This window comes from Heteronotia binoei, chromosome 16, assembly GCF_032191835.1.
Source record: "Heteronotia binoei isolate CCM8104 ecotype False Entrance Well chromosome 16, APGP_CSIRO_Hbin_v1, whole genome shotgun sequence".
Classification (NCBI taxonomy): Eukaryota; Metazoa; Chordata; class Lepidosauria; order Squamata; family Gekkonidae; genus Heteronotia; species Heteronotia binoei.
The window spans coordinates 39,646,621-39,668,139 of record NC_083238.1 but is presented as its reverse complement, the minus strand read 5'-3'; the positions used below and the strand labels follow the sequence as shown (position 1 = coordinate 39,668,139).

Genomic DNA, 21,519 nt, shown 5'->3' with positions numbered 1-21,519 from the left:
GGTGTTTCTGTTTCTTGTCAGTGGAGGTAAGGCGGCGTGATACAGCCTGATATCAGATCTCAGAAGCTAAGCAGGGTCAGTATGTGGACCTCCAAGGGAGACTCTGCAGAGGAAGGCATTGGCAGATCACCTCTGCTTCTCACTTGCATTGAAAGCCCCTTGCTGGCATCTCCCTAAGTCAGCTGTGATTTGATGGGACTTTACAAACACACAGTGATCACCTTTCTGCTTTCCCAGAGCAAGCAATAAGGGGAGAATTTAGATCTGGCAAACAACACAAGGAGAAAAGGGTTGAATTCTCTCTTTCACACAAATTGGCATCTTCCAGACACTGTTTTAAAATGCTTGGAGATCTAAACCTGCGGTCCTCAACCTTTTTGGCACCAGGGACCATTTTGTGGAAGACAGTTTTTCTAGGGACTGGAGGGGGTGGGTGGTAGCATTGTGCACTTTATTTCTATTAGTTTGGCATGGTGGTTAAGTGTACAGACTCTTATCTGGGTTTGATTCTCCACTCCTCCACTTGCAGCTGCTGGAATGGCCTTGGGTCAGCCATAGCTCTCGCAGAGTTGTTCTTGAAAGGCCAGCTCACAGGGTGTCTGTTGTGGGAGAGGAAGGTAAAGGAGATTGGGAGTCACTCCGAAATTTGGAGTGGAGGGGAGGATATAAATCCGATGTTGTTGTCGTCGTCTTATTATTATTACTACATTGTAATATATAATGAAATAATTATACAACTCATGGCCCGGTTGGGGACCCCTGATGTAAACGATAGAGTTGTCCATCTCCAGATGGTGGTCAGAGATCTCCTGCTATTACAGTTGATCTCCAGATGACCAAGATCAACCCCCCTAAAGAAAATGGCTTCTTTGGAGGGTGGACTCTATGGCATTAGACCCTACTGAGATCCTGCCCCTCCCCAAGCCCCGCCTCCTCAGGCTCCACCCCCAAATCTCCAGCTGTTTCCTCATCCAAAGCTAGCAACCTTACTAATCAGTAATCTCTCTGCAGTACTAATGCTGACCTTTCTTACAGAGGGCTGGTGTAAGGACTACAAGAAGATGGCCTATGTAAATAGTCAAAAAAGTGCTATATAAATGCTACATTTTTGCCATCCTGCATTGGGGATGATGGGATATAGTTTTGTCATGATTCTGGACCTAAGGCTGAGTGGCCTGTAGTCTACAAGGAAACCTCTCTCCCACTGGGCCTTGCAGGAATTTTCCCTACACCTACATTTCCCTGGCATCACCTAAGCCTTGTGATTGGACTGGGGTGAAATTGGAGGGGTATGGAAGGGCAGTCACCACCAAGGAGGCTAGGCCTTGAGAGAAATAATATAAGGCTTGCCAGAAGAGGATTGGCAGCAATGTTCCCTCTAAACTGCAGAGTCTTGTGAGCAAAAATTCTACTTTGTAAGCTACTGACATGAAAGTTGTGAGCTACTGTATAAATTATTGTGTTCTGGGGTCATCCTTCCTGAGCTAAGACAGAAATGTGTGAGCTGGAGGCTAAAAATCTGTGAGCTAGCTCAATGCTAACTCAGCTTAGAGGGAACACTGGTTGGCCGGTCCTCTCATTGCTCAGGTGGGGGGATTTAGGGGGCATTCCAGGACATCCCCGACATTATGATGTCACCCAGAAGTGGTTTTGGGGCAAAACTATATGGTAGGGTTGGCCAATGGTAGGTCTCCAGATTTTTTTGCCTACAACTCCCATCAGCCCCAGCCGGCATGGCCAATGGCTGGGGCTGATGGGAGTTGTAGGCAAAAAACATCTGGAGAGCTACCGTTGGCCACTCCTGCTCTATGGTAAAACCGGCTTCAAACCATAGTTTCACCCTCAAACCACTGTGTGACATTCCCAGCCTGATAACATCACTTCCGGATGACATCATTGTGTTAGGAACATCACACAGCGATGTTGCTGTTTGGGGGAAGGATTTCCCTAGCTGACCATTGGTGGGGGGAAGCCCCAAAAAGTAGGGGAACCCACACCAGGATCTGAGGACTGGCAACCCTATTCCGGAAGCTGAGAGGCTGCTGCTAGAAGGAGAGGATCCCTCACCCAAGAGCAGTATCGGGCTGGCCAAGGGTGTCAGCTTGCCCAATGGAAAGTGGACCCTGTAGGCACCTGATGAAGGGGGCCCTCTTAAACATTAGACAATATGTTAAAAATGTTAATGACCTTTTAGTAGCATGAAAATATAACAGAAGTCCCAATATTATTATTGTAATGCAGCTAAAATTTCTATTGTATTTAGGGTTGCCAACCTCCAGGTCAGGCCTGGGATCTCCCTCTTTTACACCTGGTCTCCAGCTGGCAGAGATCAGCTCCTGTGGAGACAATGCAATCTGTATTTATGTTTAGTATCTATTGTATACTGCCAGTAATATGCACAATACACGTACCCTGTAATTCCTTATATATATATACACACACACACACACGCACACACACATTTATTTCGCAAAAGTTTTAATTGTACCATTTTTCCAATTATGTATTTTTTGAAAATTTTATTTATTTCTTATATGAATTAAATGATAGCCATAGTTGTGGGTGGGCCCCCTGTGTCTCTTGGCAACCGATATATTTTGATCCAGTCCACCACTACCAAAAGAGAGTGAGATGGGCTCAGGAGGCGCCAGGTACAGTAGGGACCAGTGAGGCAGATGCCTTAAGGTTTGCACCCCCAGACCAGAGTTAAGCTCGTCAGGGCTGCCTCAGAGCTGTAGAGGCCCCCTGGGAGGGGACATCCATTTTAGACAACACCATGCATGACCTCTTCTGAATAGTGAAAAGTTTGAAGCCAAATCTTGGCCGGATTATTTCTTTGGCATGTTATTTCTAGCGAGCGCTGTCTGTATGCTGAGTGGGGCTCAAAGACACTCTTATCCCTGGCAAAGTCCCGTGTATAAATATCCCCTCCTGTTTGGCTCAAAATGACATTTTTCTCAGTTTCATAAGATGTTTCTGTGGAAGATGCGCCAGCTATCTAGTTGAAAAATTAATCATTTTTCTTCAGTAGATTTCTGCCAGGTGTAAATATTTGTGTTGCGCCATAATGCCCAGGAGTTTTATGGCAACCAAATAGTCCACATAGTTCTAAGGTTTGCTGTATATTTATAGGGACGTCCAAGTCTACCGCCTTCAACAACCTGGAGCTCTTCTGCTCCCTTCAATGACTTTTCCTTTTCTGCCTTGCTGCCCCCCGTACTTGTAATTCCCTCCCTTAACACCTACATAAATCATTTATTTGTTTCCTGCCATCATGGCATCAAGTCAAGTCATACAGAAGAGTCCCAAGAGGTGCCCGGTTCAGGTCCTGACCAGACTCCAAGTTACTTAACTTTAGCAAGACTGTTGCATCATGGATCCTCTCTTGTTCATTTATCACTTCATTTATGCTTCTTTTCTCCTCGGTGGGAATCCAAAAGTGGCCATTTCTCTCTAGGACCACCTTCTCTCTTCCTTCAAACCCCAGCTCAAAAACCTCTCTTTTCTGGGAAACGGTTGACTTAACTCTTCTTTCTTGTTCCCAAATAAAACAAAGCCCAAGTATGCGTAACTATCTTTGTTCATGTTCCTCTTTGTTACACTGCCTCTGTTCCCTGTCTCTCTTCTCTCTGATGCTTGTCTCTTTGTGTACAATGGAGATTAGTAAATTCCTTGGAATGGAACCATGTCTATTCTTCCTGTTACTCTGACCGATTTCCCACTCACCTTGTTTTGGTCTCGTTGCTCCTTTTCCCTGCGGGGCTGCTGCTGGATTTTGCCCTAAGCTGGCAAGTTGCCCCACCCCTTTTCAAGTTCCCTCTGCGGCAGACAGAAATCGGTTTTCAGAGGATCCTGCCTGCTGCGGAGGGAACTTGAAGAGAGGCAGAGCAACTTGCTGGCCTGGGGCAGTTTGTGTGAAATCCAGCAGCAGCCCCGTGGAGAAGAGGAGAGTGAGAGCGGCTTAAGGTTAGTGGGAAATCGATCTCTGTAAAGCATCGTGTATAGCAGGGATGGCCAAACTTGCTTAATGTAACAGCCACATAGAATAAATGTCAGATGTTTGAGAACTACAAGACATGAATGTCAGATGTTTGAGAGCCACAAGACGAAGGAAGGAAGGCAAATAGATGGAAGAGGGAGAGGTAGAAAGAAAGCAACTTTAACTTTAAACATTCTCCAGGCAGATCAAAAGGACAAGTAGGGGCTCCGAGAGCCACACAGTATGTGTGAAAGAGCCATATCTGGCTTCCGAACCACAGTTTGGCCACCCCTGATATATAGTTCTGATAAAGAATATTCCTATGGTTTAATTTTAAGGGCTATTCCTATATTTACTTGAGTAGTAAAACCTTTTTGGCTAATCTACAGCCTGAACTAGTGATCTTGAATAGTGCCTTTGAGTGCTACGGCACCCACAGATGTGTTTTTGCTTGGACAACTCCCATGGAGCTCCGTAGAGCCCCATTTATTTATTTTTTTGTCCCACGCAGGTACATGTGCAAAGAATTCAAGTGACCAGTAAGGGGACTGGGAAACTTGAACATATCTCTGGCAGTAAGAAGAAGAAGATATTGGATTTATATCCCACCCTCCACTCCGAAGAGTCTCAGAGCGGCTCACAATCTCCTTTATCTTCCTCACCCACAATAGGCACCCTGTGAGGTGGGTGGGGCTGTAGAGGGCTCTCACAGCAGCTGCCCTTTCAAGGACAACCTCTGCCAGAGCTATGGCTGACCCAAGGCCATGCTAGCAGGTGCAAGAGGAGGAGTGGGGAATCAAACCCGGTTCTCCCAGATAAGAGTCCGCACACTTAACCACTACACCAAACTGGCTCTCCATAACATACTGAGATGAGACTGGAGCTGAATGGGTGATGTTGATGGGTCTCCAGTTCCAGCCAGTGGCCAGTTACATTGCTTGTGAAAATCCTCATATATGTGCATGGTTGAAGGATGGAGTGAAAACCGAGCTGAATTTGCACCGTATCAAATCCTACATACATGTGTGTCCTCATGTGTGCGAATGGATTGAGCCCACAGCATAGAATTAGAAACTCAGTGGCTGGTTTTCTAGACTTTTCTGTAGCTTACAGTTCCCCTTGTGTTTTGACAGTGTTCATTTTTCAGTCTTAACACACTGATGCATACATTTGATCAAGGCTTTTTTTGTAGGAAAAGCCCAGCAGGAACTCATAAGAACATAAGAGAAGCTCTGCTGGATCAGGCCAATGGCTCATCTAGTCCAACGCTCTGTGTCACAAAGTGAAGGTAAAGGTAGTCCCCTGTGCAAGCACCAGTCGTTTTCAACTTTGGGGTGACATCACATTATGACGTTTTCACAGCAGACTTTTTACGGGATGGTTTGCCATTGCCTTCCGCAGTCATCTACACTTTCCCCCCAACAAGCTGGGTACTCATTTGACCGACCTCGGAAGGATGGAAGGCTGAGTCAACCGCGAGCCAGCTGCTGGGATTGAATTCAGGTCATGAGCAGAGGGCTCCGACTGCAATACTGCAGCTTTACCACTCTGCGCCATAGGGCTCTTATGTCACACAGTGCCCTCCCCCCCAAAAAAACAGGTGCCATCAGGAGGTCCATCAGTGGGACCAGGACACTGGAAGTCCTCCCACTGTTGCTCCCCCTAAACACCAAGCCAGCCAGAATTGTGTTCCTGCTCTAAAAAAGGCCTGCATATGACGCCGTCCATCTCCTCTCTGCAATCAAGAATAAAGAGAGGGGCAACTGAGAGAATCAATGGTTCTCTCTTGCCCTCCTTTGCAGCTTGGCATTTCGTGTTTTTCTGTGCTTCTACTCCAGCTCTGTGCTGTGTTCCACGAAGCTAAAGAAAGAGCTGTCTGCTGGGGAGAGGTATTTTGCCAAAGTATACATGAATTCCCAGAAGCAAGGAGTCTGCCAAAACCCACTTTATTTTTTACTGTCCTTATTGTATGAAACCTCTGGCACAGGAAAGCCTGAGACTGCAGACGTTCACAGACCACATGGGTTGCGCAAACTGCCCTTCTTGGCCTCGGCCACTGGTAGATGACTGGGGAGTCTTGGAAGGAAACAGGGGTCACTGTAACATGTAGCATCTTATGCAGAAATAATGCCTGGATGTAAACCAGTGGGTGCTTCTGTTTCTGCTTGGGGGTTTTTTGAAGCACCTCCTCTGCAGCGTCTGTTACTAGGAAAACCCTGAGAAGAAGAGCCTGTCCTGAGTGACACATCTTCTAAAGCCCTATATGGTCGGGGGCCTGCCTATCTACGGGGACCGCCTTTCTTCGCATGTTCCCCAGAAAGCACTGCGTTCAGGGACACAAAACCTATCTCCCCGGACCAAGGGAGGCCAGATTGGGTTCCACACGGGCTAGGGCCTTCTCAGTGGCAGCACCAGAAATGTGGAATGCCCTCCAGTAGGCCATAAGGGCTCCCCGGGATCGTTCTCAATTCCACAGGGCCTGCAAAACTTAATTATTTCGACAGGCCTTCAACACCTAAACCAGGAGAGGACTGCCACCCTACACTGCTGAGGAACTGCAATCATTATAGGATCACTGTCAGAAGAAAGAAAGATCCTGCCTTTACTGAACTGAAAGGAAAGGAAAGGTCCCCTGTGCAAGCACCAGTTGTTTCCGACTGTGGGGTGACGTTGCTTTCACAACGTTCCCATGGCAGACTTTTTATGGGCTGGTTTGCCATTGCCTTCCCCAGTCTTTTACTCTTTCCCCCCAGCAAGCTGGGTACTCATTTTACCGACCCCGGAAGGATGGGAGGCTGAGTCAACCTTGGGCCGGCTACCTGAATTCAGCTTCTGCCGGAATCGAACTCAGGTCGTGAGCAGAGAGTTCAGACCACAGCACTGCAGTACTGCTGCTTTACCGCTCTGCGCCACGGGGCCGCTATACTGAAACTGAACAGCACCATAAAATGTTTTTAAATTGTATTTTATCTTGTTCAAATTGTAATGGTAGATATCTGAATTGATTGTTATCTGCCCTGAGTCCGCTTGCGGAGAGGGCGGGATAAAAGTTTAAAGTAATAAATAAGTAAAGCACAAGGGTTTGCAGCTGAAATGATAGTTTGCTCCTCTGCCCGTGTGATCAGCAACGCTTGTTGCTCATGTGAGAGTGGAAAAGACAGTATCTCCACCCTCTCCACCCCCCCACCCCCCCGGTCTGCCATTGACTTCTACTTGATATTCTTTGTACGGTATGTGCCACAAGGTTCTCACTTCTGTACCACTCACTTTTGCTTGTTTGCTTTTTCACCTTCTCACAGTGATGCCGTTTATCTCTGCTCAGTCCCTTAAGCATGGGTCTCATGCTTGTACTCTTGACTAATGCATTTCCTTTTCTGTGCATGCTTAACCCTTCGAACGCAAGTGTTGTCTGGCAGCTAGTTTTGTGACTGATGACGCTACTGTCAGGCCAAGGCAGAAATTAGGGGCTCCGACGGTTGTCTAGGCTGGTCAGTTGCTAGGAAACTTTTGGAATGAGAAGCATTTGTGTCCTGCAAATGGGTAGGAGGAAAAGACAAGAGGTTATTTTACCACTAAAGCAAAAAGTCCTGAAAGTTGTTTGAGGAGGGATGAGACCTCAGACAGATATATTGGGATGTTTGGTTCATATAGTAGAGTTTTGCCCAGTCACAGAAACGTGATTTTGAATGCAGTAAATAAATCTTCTAAGAATTATATTGCAAAACAAAAAGTATATTTATTCAAGTAAATCCAGTACACGTTCAGGTAGCAGTCAGAAGAGAAAAAAGTCTAATCTAAAGAGTGTTTTCCCTATCACAAATGGCCAGCTGATCGAGCATCATGGGTGTGGGAGTATGTCTGTACAGGAGAGACCTGCAAAGATATGTTGTCTCCATGGAAGTGATTTACTCTGCTCTGGTAAGATCCCACCTGGAGTATTGTGTTCAGTTTTGGGCACCACAATTTAAGAAGGATATAGACAAGCTAGGACAGGTTCAGAGGAGGGCGACGAAGATGGTGAGGGGTCTGGAGACCAAGTCCTACGAAGAAAGGTTGAAGAAGCTGGGGATGTTTAGCCTGGAGAGGAGGCAGCTGAGAGGTGATATGATTACCATCTTCAAGTACTTGAAGGGGTGTCATATAGAAGATGGTGTGGAATTGTTTTCTGTGCCCCCAGAAGGTACGACCAGAACCAGTGGGTTGAAATTAAATCAAAAGAGTTTCCGACTCAACATTAGGATAGTTTGCCATTGCCTTTCCCAGTCATCTACACTCCCCCCCCCCCCAGCAAGCTGGGTACTCATTTCACTGACCTCGGAAGGATGGAAGGCTGAGTCAACCTTGAGCTGGCTACCTGAACCCAGCTTCCACCAGGATTGAACTCAGGTCGTGAGCAGAGAGCTCAGACTGCAGTACTGCAGTTTTACCACTGTGTGCCATGGGGCTCAATATGTATACGTGTACCTTCTATTATAAACTGAGGCTTTGAAAACAGCAAATGAGTTATTCAGCTCATAAAACACAACACAAGAACAGCCCAACAACATCCCCCCTTAAATACACTCCAGACATTGCCTCCAGCCAATCATCTTTTAATAACTATATACAATGTTAACAGGTGTCCCAAAAGTCAGCCAATCCAAATGTTTGTTGAAGGCCCGATCAGGGTAGTTTCCTCCGAAACTGCCTCTTTCCTGATTGGGCAAAGTTTAGCGTTCTTAGGAGCCGAAGGCTCAAGCTCTGGGAAGACAGAGTTCAATATACAACACCTTCATAAATCATTTGCCCAAAGTAATAACACACTTATCGACATCTTTTGCCTTCGACGAATGACTTTGCATGCTTCAGCTACATGTATCTTTTAAAACATGAAAATCTTAATTCTAGCTGAGTGTAGCAAATCCAAAGGCTTAGCCATACTTTGCAGACTCTTGTTTTTTTTTCCAGCATTTATTTTTCTTACAAAAGTAAATATTACACATAAACATCTTGAATAACTACTCAACTTGGAACTTCGGGACATGTCGCTGCCGTCTTTTAAAAAGCCATGAGTTCTGGAGATCAACGTTTTACATCTCTGCTACCCTCAAGCATCTAGGAATTTTGTATTACAGACTACCCTGTTTCTCCTGCCTTCAGGACAACACATTTCCCCCCATCAGTCTGGGGTTTTTTTTAAATAAAGTTTCCCTCTTTCCCCATTAGTTTCCCGACATATTTTTATGCCACTTTACTTTGTTTACTTGTTCTTAACCTGAAGTGAACTAGACTCCTCTCCCCCCATGACTACCCCTGTTTTCTGTTCCCACCTTTTGTGGGGTTAGCAGGCCTTGAATTCAGCAGGAGCTCACAGGAACACAGCTCCTGAACCTTTCTGATGGCCCCCCTCCTCCTCCCCACCTACCTACCTTGTCCATTGAATCGTAGGTGCAGCTGCATAACAGTCCCTGGATTAGGAGAGTGGGCAGCCAGCCAGCCTCCAGGAGCTTTGCCACACCCCTATATGAACATCTGAAGCTGCCTTTTACTGAATCAGGCCCTCGGTCCATCAAAGTCAGTATTGTCTACTCAGACTGGCAGCGGCTCTCCGGGGTCTCAGAAGCTGAGGTTTCTCACACGCCTACTTGCCTGGACCCTTTTTAGTTGGAGATGCCAGGGATTGAACCCGGGACCTTCTGCTTACCAAGCAGATGCTCTACCACTGAGCCGCCGTCCCTCCCCTAATCACAGGCCTGTTGTTGAAGCCATGTTCGGGAAGGACTCCCCTTACCTTCTGAAGAACTGGCCGAGTCCCGCGGCCGCCGGCCCTCCTCCTCCTCCCTCTCCATCCTGAAGGGTGTCGGGGGATACCCCAGCAACCCTCATTAATCCCTGAAGAAACGGTGCCACCCTTTCTCCACTTATGTCATTTTGGGCAGCAGGTCTCTTGCTGGCCTTTTGACTGGGAGGGGAAAGGTGGCCAAGGAGAGCCCTGAGTGAGCAAGGCTTGCTTGGGCTGGCTGGATCTCTAGCCAGCCTAAGCAGGTCTCACTCGCCCGGGGCTCTCCTTTCTTGCATCGGATTGCTTTTGGCTGGCAGGGGGATATGCTAATGAGTTAGACTAATGAGCTCCACGACCTATTTTTCTACAAAACGACCCCTGGGGGTTAGAATAGAATTACAGAGTTGGAAGGGGCACTCCAGGCCAACCCACTGCTCAGTGCAGGATCAGCTAGAACACCTGGCGAGTGTTCATCCATCCACTGCCTAAAGACTGCCAGTGGGGGGAGCTCGCCAGCTCCCTCAGTAGCTGATTCCAGCTCTTCCTGTAAACAAGGTTTTCCTAAAATCCAGCCGGTGTACTTTCCAGCCCTTAATTTAGACCCATGATTGCAAGTCCTCTCCTCTGCTGCCAACAGGAAGAGCTCCCAGCCCTCCTCTACGTGACAGCCCCCCAGATACTTCAAGAGAGCAACCATGCCCCTCCTTCAACCTCTTATCCAGACTGAACATTCCCAAGTCCCTCAGCCTTTCCTCATAGGGCCTGGTTTCCAGGCCTCTGATCATCCTCGTCGCTCTTTTCTGCACCTGCTCCATTCTGTCCACATCCTTTCTGAAGTGATTATCAAACTCTGCATATGCTTCACTTAAATATTTTTTCAAACTATTTTGGAAACATTCATAAGGTTTCCCCCTCCCCAGTTTATTTTCACACACTAATGTACCCAGGAGTGGAATTCTAGCAGGAGCTCCTTTGCATATTAGGCCACACACCCCTGATGTAGCCAATCCTCCAAGAGCGTACAAGGCTCTTTTTTGTAAGCTCTTGGAGAATTGGCTACATCAGGGGGTGTGGCCTAGTATGCAAAGGAGCTTCTGCTAGAATTCCATCCCTGAATGTACCCGTTTATTGAACTAATATCAAGGCCTGAGAATGGATTGCTGAGCTATAACCATCTCTACTTTTTCCACAGATTTGTGCTCTGCGATCTTGATTTTTGAAAAAGAGTGTGAATACATATATTTTACAAAGCTCTCTTGTATCCCTCTCACTGATTTTTTCCTATACTTTTTTCTAAAATGGCTAACTATGTTTAATTCAATGCAGGCGTGGCTGTCAACGTCTATTTCCCTCACAGAACTGACATATACGAGTCTTCCCTCCATTTTATTTCCATTAACCTAGGTTTGCCACCTGTTGCTTATTTCAATATTTTGATCCTTTGAAATTTTTCATGGAAACATGTAGCCTAATTGCAAAATAAATATATTTTAAAAATCAGTCTTTTACAAGACTGGTGTATCCTAACACAGGACTGGAAATTTCCCAACATGCCTACGTTTTAAACAGTTGCTTTCTTCCAAAGTTTCCAGCTGCGATTGTGTTAGATCCAGTGATCTGCTGGCCTGAGGGCTGTAGAATTTTGCTGCTTTCCCTTCCCCAGGATCCAACTTTTCAGGGGTTAGAAGGGACTTCTGGGGGAAGGAGGGGACTGAGGACCTCCCAGTAATGGATCAGTGGTTCCACCTCCACTGCCTTGTCTTCTCTCTTATCTGCTTTTCCTCAATATACTGCATTTTCATCTTTGGTTTTTTATACAGTTTTCTTCTCCTGACCCTTAGAGCGATTCCTCAGTGGAACAGGCTTCCTCGGGAGGTGGTGGGCTCTCCTTCCATGGAGGTTTTTAAACATAGTCTGGATGGCCATCTGACAGCAATGAAGATCCTGTGAATTTAGGGGGAGGTGTTTGTGAGTTTCCTGCATTGTGCAGGGGTTGGACTAGATGACCCTAGAGGTCCTTTCCAACTCTATGATTCTCCCTTGTTTCATTCTTCCCTATAGATCACTGGCCTGTTTTATATCATTTTGGGCTTTTTTTAATACCAGAAATTGGCCTGTGATTTCTCTCACAAAGCCTAGCACAGTTCTAAGTTCCTACAGGTTCTGAACCATCTCCTGTTATTTTTGTACCTTCTCTTTTTACCACTGTCAAGGTTTTGAACTCTTTTTTTAACTTGTTTTTAAAAAGCAAAGTTATTTTTTCTGCATACCAAGCAAGCCCCTGGAACTGAGGAATTGTGTGTTGGGAGAGGACAGTATGAGAATTTCCCTGCCCCTCCATAGTTTCTACCTTCATAATTCTGTGGGCTTCAAGGGCTTGAGCAGATTGATTTCCCCTTCCCACCTTTAACTGTGTCTCGACTACACTAAACATGCAATGCCTCCTGGAGCACGTTCAGATCTCATTGTTCCATTTGATCCCCTTTCGGTTCATTTACAAGGCCATGTTTTCTGCATATCTTGAGTTGGGATTGACTCTGACCTTGTCTGTGGATGGCCTGGTTTCCTTCCTTTTGTAACCTGCATAGGAGATAGGATTGCCTGGAGCCCCGAGACTTTGGGGGACAGGACATGGGGGTAAAGACAATATGTATTGTAACTTCTAGGTGAAAACCATAAAGATTGGTGAGATTCCTAGAAAGTTGGGAGATGGTGATGTCACTTCCAGATTTTGACCTGGAAGTAATGTTTTGAATTGTGCAACATCTCCACCCCCATTTTCCTTCTGTTGCTCTGTTACGTAGGAGTGGGTTGGGGTGAATATGGCTGAGAGGCTGCCTGCTATAGGCTGGCGACTGATATACCAAATGGAGTAGCTGGTTTACGATTAGATATAGTGTTGGTAACGAGAGTTTGCAGCTGTGCTTAGCATAATTTCACCTCTTCTTCATGTACCAGAGTGGCCAAACTGCAGCTCAGGAGCCACATTTGGCTCTTTCATACATATTGTGTGGCTCTCAAAGCCCCCACTGCATTTAAAGTTGCTTTCATTCCACCTCTCCATCCCCATCTGTTTTCCTTCCTTCCTTCCCCCAAACATCTGATTTTAATGTCTTGCAGCTCTCAGACATCTGACATTCAATGTGGTTCGTTTGTTAAGCAAGTTTGTACTAACCATGAGTATCTATTTTGTATGGATTTTTTGCATGTTTTGTGTCTCACTTTTGAAATGTTGATGGCAAGCTTGTGCGTTTTGCCTTTAATGGTTTAAGACATCGCATACAAGTTCCTAACAAGATATTCCTATGATTAGTTCAGATTTTAAAATTAGCATCATCCTCAGTTAAACCTTTTAAGATAATCACTATAAAACCAGAATCTTCAACCCACAGTGGGATTGCATGCATGGAGCAAGCATTTACTTGTTACGGAAGAAAATGGGGCTGGTGGAGGGATCTGATGGGTAGGGTAGAGGCCATAAACCAGAAGTGTCGAACTCATTTGTTATGAGGGCTGGATCTGACATAATCGGGACCATGTGTGCCATAAAATGTAATGCCAGGTAGCAGAGATATAAACTTTATAAAGGCCGCAAACAATTTAAAATTTTTTAAAAACTTAAAATAAAGCATGCTTAAAATATTAGCACTCATTGGCCTTAATGGTGCTTTCCTTGTATCTCTCCCGTGCAATCCAGAGAACTGAGCAAAGGAAGCTCTGGCCCTTTCTTTCCGTCCCCAGGGGACCAGGAGGGGGAGGATCCTCAACAAATAGAAGGAAGAGAGGCTTGGCTCGGTAGCTCTGCTGTGCAATTGAGAAGAGCCTGGCAAAGCAAGCTGTGATGCAGAAGGAAGCAAGAGAGAAGAAGAAGGAAGCAGATGAAAGACAGTTGCTCGGGAGGCTGGTTTGGCCCCCGGGCCGCAAGTTTGACACCCCACCATAAACATTCCATGTTTAGCTAGAAGAGGGACATTTGATAGATGTAGTCCTTGAACAGAGGTTCCAAAAAAAGGCACCTGCTAAAATCCTCTTTTATATAAGTGTTAAAGTGCTGGTGGAACACTTGCTTTTCAGTCTATCCCCTTAGCTGTGCATGCATGTTGAAACACAGAGTTGAGAGCAGAGCTTTAGGCTTCCAGGATGAATTCTGAGGGGTGTTTTTTTTTTTTTTTCCCAAAGGAAATTTGGACAAATCAGAGCATATAGCTGACACTTATTCTCATTTGCTTCTTGACTCTAATACCAAGAATTTTTGTTTTCCAGAGCGCTGCAAATGCAGACCTATAAAAGCTACTCAGAAAACTTATCTCCGGAACAATTACAACTACGGTAAGCATGGCTTTGTGGGAAGATGATGATGCAGACTTGTAGTTAGTAATAAAGAGGGCAGAAAAAGATTTGAGTGAAAGAGGTTATTAGTCAGCTGGTCTTGCCAGTAACCCCCCCCCCCCCAAAAAAAAAACAACCAGAAAAATGTTCTAGACCAGTGATGGCGAACCTTTTAGAGACCGAGTGCCCAAACTGCATCCTAAAACCCACATATTTATCACAAAGTGCCAACACGGCAATTTAACCTGAATACTGAGGTTTTAGTTTAGAAAAACAACTCGCAGTGAAATTAACAAACTGAAAGAACATTTGGTCTGGATAGCATTTGCTTAGGAAACAAACAAAAATAGTAACATATCAGAATGGGAGAATGATGGTGAGAGTGTCATAAGGCGATAAATGGAGGCTGTTCATTGCTCTGTTGCTTGCAGGTCTGGGTTAAACAGAACATGCCTTTCCCAGAGGTGTTCCTGTCCACCTAATTTACTTTTGAACATTTAACATTTATTTATTTATTACTTTCCATTTATATCCCGCCCTTTCTGCAAGCGGACTCAGGGCGGCTTACAACATTATAAAAACAATCAGTCCAATAAAACATATAAAACCATAATTTACATATCAACTTTAAAACCATTCTATAGCGCTATTTCAGTCCAGTATAGGCGGTATTGACTTCTCGACTATGATCGCCAGCATTCTGTAGGATGTCCGGTGGCAGCCCTTTTTCAATTAGACCGCAAAAGCCTGTTTAAACAATTCGGTCTTACAGGCCCTGCGGAACACAGACAAATCCCGCAGGGCCCTTATAGCTTCTGGGAGGGTGTTCCAAAGTTCTGGTGCTGCCACTGAAAAAGCCCTGGATCTTGTTATACATAGCCTGGCTTCTTTTGGGCCAGGGGCAGACAACAGATTTTTTGTCCCTGATCGCAGTGCTCTCTGGGGGATATATGGGGAAAGGCGGTCCCGTAGATAGGCAGGTCCCTGACCATAGAGGGCTTTAAAGGTTAATACCAACACCTTGAAGCGAACTCGGAACACAACAGGCAACCAGTGCAGCTCTCTCAGCACTGGCTGAATGTGCTCCCGTCGCGGCAGCCCCATTAACAGCTGTGCCGCAGCGTTCTGCACTAGTTGTAGTCTCCGGGTTAGCGTCAAGGGTAGCCCCATGTAGAGAGTATTACAGTGATCTATTCTTGAGGTGACCGTAGCATGGATTACCGTCGCTAAGTCGTTGCGCTCCAGGTAAGGGGCCAGCTGCCGCGCTTGCCGAAGATGAAAGAAGGCAGATCTAACAGTGGCTGCCACCTGAGCCTCCATTGTAAGGGAGGACTCAAGAAGCACGCCTAAGCTCTTGACCTTAGGGACCGGTATCAGTGGTACCCCGTCAAGGGCCGGCAGCTGGATCTCTCTCCCTGGACCGCCCCGACATTATAAACATCATTCTATTTTGCCATTAGGAAAAAGGAATACATTAATATATAGTGTGTTTAGTTGGAGCTGGTGGTTAGGGTGTCCATATCAGATCTGGGAGGTCCTGATTCATATGCCCACTCTGCCCTGGCAGCTTGCTGGGAAACCTTGGACCAGTAATATACTCTGAGTTAACCCACCTCCTAGGTTCGTTGTGAGGATAAAAGAGAAGGGGAGAGTGTCAAACCACTTCATTGTCCTTTTGGGGGGAGGAAGGCAGGGGATACATGATGTTAGTTAATAAATTAAGTTGATGAAAGGAGTCCACTGATTTATATGGCTAAATTTGAGTCCAGCAGCACCTTAGAGAACAAGATTTTTGAGAGTCAAAGCTCCTTTTATCTAATCGAGGGAGCTCTAATGCTGGAAAGCTTGTGACCCCTCCCCCAAATCTTGTTGGTCTCTAAGGTGCTCCTGGGCTCGAAGCTAGTTGCTCTACTATGGACCAGCACAGCTACCCTTGGAAACTTCAGGGATAGTCTGAATTGTATTAACTAGAAAGTATGATGTGAGAAAGTTTGGTGTAGAGGTTAAGTGTGTGGACTCTTATCTGGGAGAACTGGGTTTGATTCCCCACTCCTCCACTTGCAGCTGCTGGAATGACCTTGGGTCAGCCATAGCTCTCACAGAGCTGTCCTTGAAAGGGCAGCTTCTGGGAGAGCTTCTCTCAGCTGCACCTATCTCACAGGGTGTCTGTTGTGGGAGAGGAAGATAAAAGAGATTGTGAGCTGCTTTGAGACCCTGAGATTCAGAGTGAAGGGCGGGATATAAATCCAATATCTTCTTCTTTCTTTAACCTAAAACTGCAATCCTGTGCATGTGTAGAGAGTAGGTGCCACAGTGCTCACTGTAGATTATTTCTGAGTAACCATGGAGAGCAAGCCCAGTGAGGAAAGGCTAAGGGACTTGGAGATATTCAGTCTGGAGAAGAGGCTGAGGGGGGGAGACATGATTGCTCTTTTGAAGCATTAGAAGGGCTGCCACTTAGAGGAGGGCAGGGAGCTGTTTCTGCTGGCAGCAGAAGAGAGGACTGGCATAGGAAAAACTTTTTAACAGTAAAAATTGTTCAGCAGTGCAATTAACCCCCTCACTAGCAGTCTTTAAGCAACAGCTGGACGAACACTTGTCAGGGATGCTCTGAGAAACCAGAATAGCAGTGCAACAGTTCAAAAACAGCTTATCAACAATTTGCCTTATGGTCTCTGTAGCTTGACAGAGCTCTGCTCAGATACTGCTATCAGAAGCATCGTATTTGAAAGCAAGGAAGCCTGCAGTTCCTCCCTTTCCACTCCTAAACCAGAGGCGATCCCGGCCACTGTTTCTGCCACATTAGTGAGATCCAGCGTTTCCTGTAATAAACCCGCATCCCTTAAAAAAAAAAATGTGCTTGATTCAAGGTCCTGATCTCTCCTCCTCCCCCCCCCCATCCCCACACATCCATGTTCTCTTCTTCCCTTCGTCTTGGACCATGCTACAACAGTTTTGAAATATGAAATGGAACCAGGTCTTGGCCACATGAAAACGTGAAGCTGCCTTATACCCATCTCTCTAGTGCAGGGGTGGCAAAAACTGTGGCTCAGGAGTCACATGTGGCTCTTCCACACACATGGTGTAGCTCTTGAAGCCTCCACCAGAGAAGGCATTTGTCTCTTTAAACCACTTCTTCATGCCAAGCCAGCCAGTGGCTTGGAGAATGCATTTAAAGTTCAAGTTGCATTCTTTCCACCTCCCTCCCTCCCCACCTTCCTTCCTTCCTTCCTTCCTTCCTTCCTTCCTTCCTTCCTTCCTTCCTTCCTTCCTTCCTTCCTTCCTTCCTTCCTTCCTTCCTTCCTTCCTTCCTTCCTTCCTTCCTTCCTTCCTTCTCAGACATTTGACGTTTGTGTCTGGTGGCTCTCACACATCTGACATTTATTCTATGTGGCTCTTCCGTTAAGCAAGTTTGGCCATCCCTGCCCTAGTGGGTCCCATCTAACCCTCTCCCTAAAACTGCATGAGCACCTGCAAGGAATTTTCCTCTGTGTGTTGTGCTTGGGGGCTGCATTGTGGTTGCAGCCCCCCATGTCAGAATTCCAAAGGTGCCCACGAGCTCAAAAAGGTTGGGAGTGCCCTGTTGTCTCTCTGAAGGAGGCCCAGTTAGGGTTGCCAGGTTTGGGTTGGGAAATACCTGGAGATTTGGGGGAAGGAGCCTGAATTTGGGGAGAGGAGGAGCTTCAATGAGATATGACTCCAGAGCCTCATGCATGGGGGGTGGGGCAAGGGAACGTGCGTGCCCACAGAGAGGGCTCCGAGTGCCACCTCTGGCACCCATGCCATAGGTTTGCCACCACTGTTCTAGACTGACTCTTTCTTGATCACTTGTAAAAATAAATGCAAATCTTTGGCAATTGAAAACTTGTATTTTTTCTTTCTTTCCATGTGTTCAGGCTTCATCTTACCTAGCAATACTGCAGCCCTTGCAGATTTATTTGAAAACAGCAGAGTCCATTTTCTCTCTTGCTGAGGAGCCCACATTTTCATATTGTTGACCTATTTACAGTTAACACAAGAAGTATTTCAACTTTTAAGTGTATTTATTCACACGCAGTTAGCACCGGTCACCTTCAGACGGCCAGTCGATAGTGTTTATGTGTCCCAGATTTACTTGATTGGGTGATGGAATTTATGATGGAGATTTTTGGCCTTCTGATTCCGTTTGGGGGGCTGCAAAAACTACAGTTCCCATCTAACCTGAAATAAAGAAGACTGTTAGATTACAGTCTCCTAGCAACTTAGAGACAAACATGACTTTAAGGGTATAAACTTTTGAGAGTCAAAGCTTTCAAGTCTAACTGCAGACCAACATGGCTCTCTTCTGAAACAATCTTCAGGGGAAAACTGGGGAACTAAAATTAAGAAAGACAGGCCCAGATTGGTGGGTCGTATCCTCTGTTTTAAAAGTCATTCCCCCTGGCAGGTTCCGTTTTAGCTCCCACATTGCTGGATCTGAGCCACTGTTGTAGCACATTCGTATTAATACATGGACTTATTTTGATTCCTGAGCATGACTATGAAAGTGAAGCATGCATCTACAGAGTTGCAGATGACTGTCTCTGATAAATCTGGGCCTTGGAGCAATAACATCTGTGTTTCCAGTTACTCTTTTTAGCATGAAAGAGACTGAGAGGGCTTGTTCTGTCAGCGTGTTGAGTCTGTGTTAAACTGACCCGGTTCTTTCCCAACTATCTTTGTCCCAGATATTATTGATCAGACTGCTATACTGCAATTCGAATCACTCCACGGTGAAATCGTCCTCTGCCGTCCACACGAGGATGCTTAATAACCAGCTTAAAGAGTATCACATATTTAGCCAATGCCATCTTTTCTTTTTGTGCCCTTAAGATGGCCGTTCAGGGTCCCTTGAGTCTGCAGTGCCAGTGAGCCAGTGCAGAATAAAAAGGCCCCACCATGGGAACAGGAGCCATCAGTGGGCCCTGTGAAGTGGAGGAGTAGTGCAGTAGAGATGCCTTTACTCTCTGAACCCTTCACTTGTATGTTGAAAGCAAGAGAACAGAGGAACAAGCTGCAATTTTGGGTTACAATGGAAGGAAACTGGGTAGATATGAGTGAGATGACAAAAAATGGGGAGGCGGAAGACAAATGGGCATTAATGAACACAGAGTGAATTTAGAGTTCAGTTTGGGACTGCGACCCCGGGTGTGGAAGAGCCTCCCCCCACAAGTTTCCCTGAGCCAAAATGGCCCCAAGGTGGTGTTCATTTACCCTGCTGGTAGGCTGTATGTGCAATGAATACTACAGTTCCACAGGGCCTGTAAAATGGAGCTGTTCTCTCAGGTCTTTGGTTGAGGCAATGGATGTCCAATCCATCTGATCTTGGTTGTCTGGAGATCAGTTTTAATAGCAGGAGATTGCCACATGCCACCTGGAGGTTGGCAACCTTACCTACCACCCACATAATTTTTAGAGCAAATGAAGACCTGCTGAGACACAGAGAAATAAAATTCTAATATGGATGTCATTCTTGAATTTTTTCACCCAAACCACTAGCCATGGGGGGCAGCGGGGAGGAGGACAGAAAACAGCAGTGCCAGGACCCCACCTCACTGTGTGATTCTTAGAAATGGGTGGAATTCTATCAGGAGCTCCTTTGCATATTAGGCCACAGACCCCTGATGTAGCCAATCCTCCAAGAGCTTGCAAAAAGGAGCCTTGTAAGCTCTTGGAGGATTGGCTACATCAGGGGTGTGTGGCCTAATATGCAAAGGAGCTCCTGCTAGAATTCCACCCCTGCTTATAAATACAAAGCAGATAAATGTAAATCCACCTGCTTTTACAAATATGATGTTTACAAATACAACCGTTCTTTAAGAAGGGCTTGAGGATGACAGCAATAATAAAGTAAAAAGCAAATCATACATTTTTGTAAATTCCTTCTCAGTCTAGAAGAAGGAAAGTAGGGTTCAGAGGAATATGAACATCCAGGCTGAGGTCACATTTGCTAAACAATGCAGTTTCAATTCACTTTCAAACTGGATTTTGCCGGTTCACACAGTAAAATCCAGCTGGAAAGTGCATTGAAAGTGGATTCAAACTGCATTATTTAGCATGCGAGACTGCAGCCTCAGAATGACAGGTGTGTCTGGGTTGCATAATTTTAAATCAGCTCTTTTCCTCCCCCTTAGTTATTCGAGCTAAAGTAAAGGAGGTGAAGACCAAATGTCATGACATCACTGCAGTAGTTGAAGTCAAAGAGATTCTAAAATCTTCCTTGGTGAACATTCCTAGAGACACTGTTAACCTGTACACAAATTCAGGTTGCCTCTGCCCACCTCTTCATGCTAATGAAGAATACATCATTATGGGTTATGAAGATGAAGAACGCTCCAGGTAACTGAACTTCCTTTCTCTCTCCTTCCCTTTCTCATGCACCGCTGAGTGTTCAAAAACGCCGTTTCCAGAAGCCTATCAGCTCAATAATCAATAACAGTGTTACTGATGTAACTAACACGAATTTGAGCAGACTTTGGAGGATGGTAGATGATAGGAGGGCCTGGCGTGACTTTATCCATGGGGTCGCAAAGAGTTAGACTCGACTGTGCGACTGAACAACAACATCAGCTCAATCCTTTTCCACTGCCAGATCAATATAGTTTGCTGACAGAACAACATACTGGACATTTAATTTACCTGCTGTTTCCTTTAAATTAAATTTAAATTCCTTTAAATCAGGGGTCCCCAACCCCTGGGCCATGGACCAGTACTCTCTTTTCCTCCCCCTTAGTTATTCAGCCTGTTAGCAACCAAACCGTGGCCTGTTAGCAACTGGGCCATGAGTTGTATAATTATTTCATTATATATTACAATATAGTAATAATAATAATAATAATAATAAGAAGAAAACATTGGATTTATTTCCTGCCCTCCACTCCGAATCTCAGAGCAGCTCACAATCTCCTTTATCTTCTTCTCCCACAACAGATGCCCTGTGAGGTAGGTGGGGCTGAGAGAGCTCTCCCAGAAGCTGCCCTTTCAAGGACAACTCTGTGAGAGCTATGGCTGACCCAAGGCCATTCCAGCAGCTACAAGTGGAGGTGTGGGGTGTCAGACCCAGTTCTCCCAGATAAGAGTTCGCACACTTAACCACCACACCAAAATAAAGTGCACAATTGTATCATCCTGAAACCATTGCGCCCACCCCCAGTCTGTGGAAAAATTTCCTTTCACAAAACCGGTCCCTAGTGCCAAAAAGATTGGGGACTACTATTTTAAATTACCTGCTGCTTTCTATATTGGGTGCATGATCATTTTATTTATTTATTTGATTTATATCCCACCCTCCTCGCCGGAGCAGACTCAGGACAGCTCACAACAACAAAATGAAAACAATCAATTTAAAAATTGCATAACATTAATACAACAATTTAAAATTCAATCCTTAAAGCAATCATTAAAACAATCTGGTGCTGATATCATATGTAGT

At 45.6% G+C, this 21,519-nt stretch overlaps 1 protein-coding gene across 2 annotated transcripts in view; it reads left to right on the top strand.

The window, feature by feature from the left end:
- FRZB (frizzled related protein) overlaps window positions 1-21,519 on the top strand; it is a 69,423-nt gene that overhangs the window by 35,413 nt on the left and 12,491 nt on the right. For both annotated transcript variants that reach the window (XM_060257324.1, XM_060257323.1), the window contains 2 exons: window positions 14,004-14,069; window positions 20,222-20,426. In XM_060257324.1, the coding sequence (XP_060113307.1) occupies window positions 14,004-14,069; window positions 20,222-20,426 (271 nt within the window). The remainder of the gene's footprint in view (window positions 1-14,003; window positions 14,070-20,221; window positions 20,427-21,519) is intronic.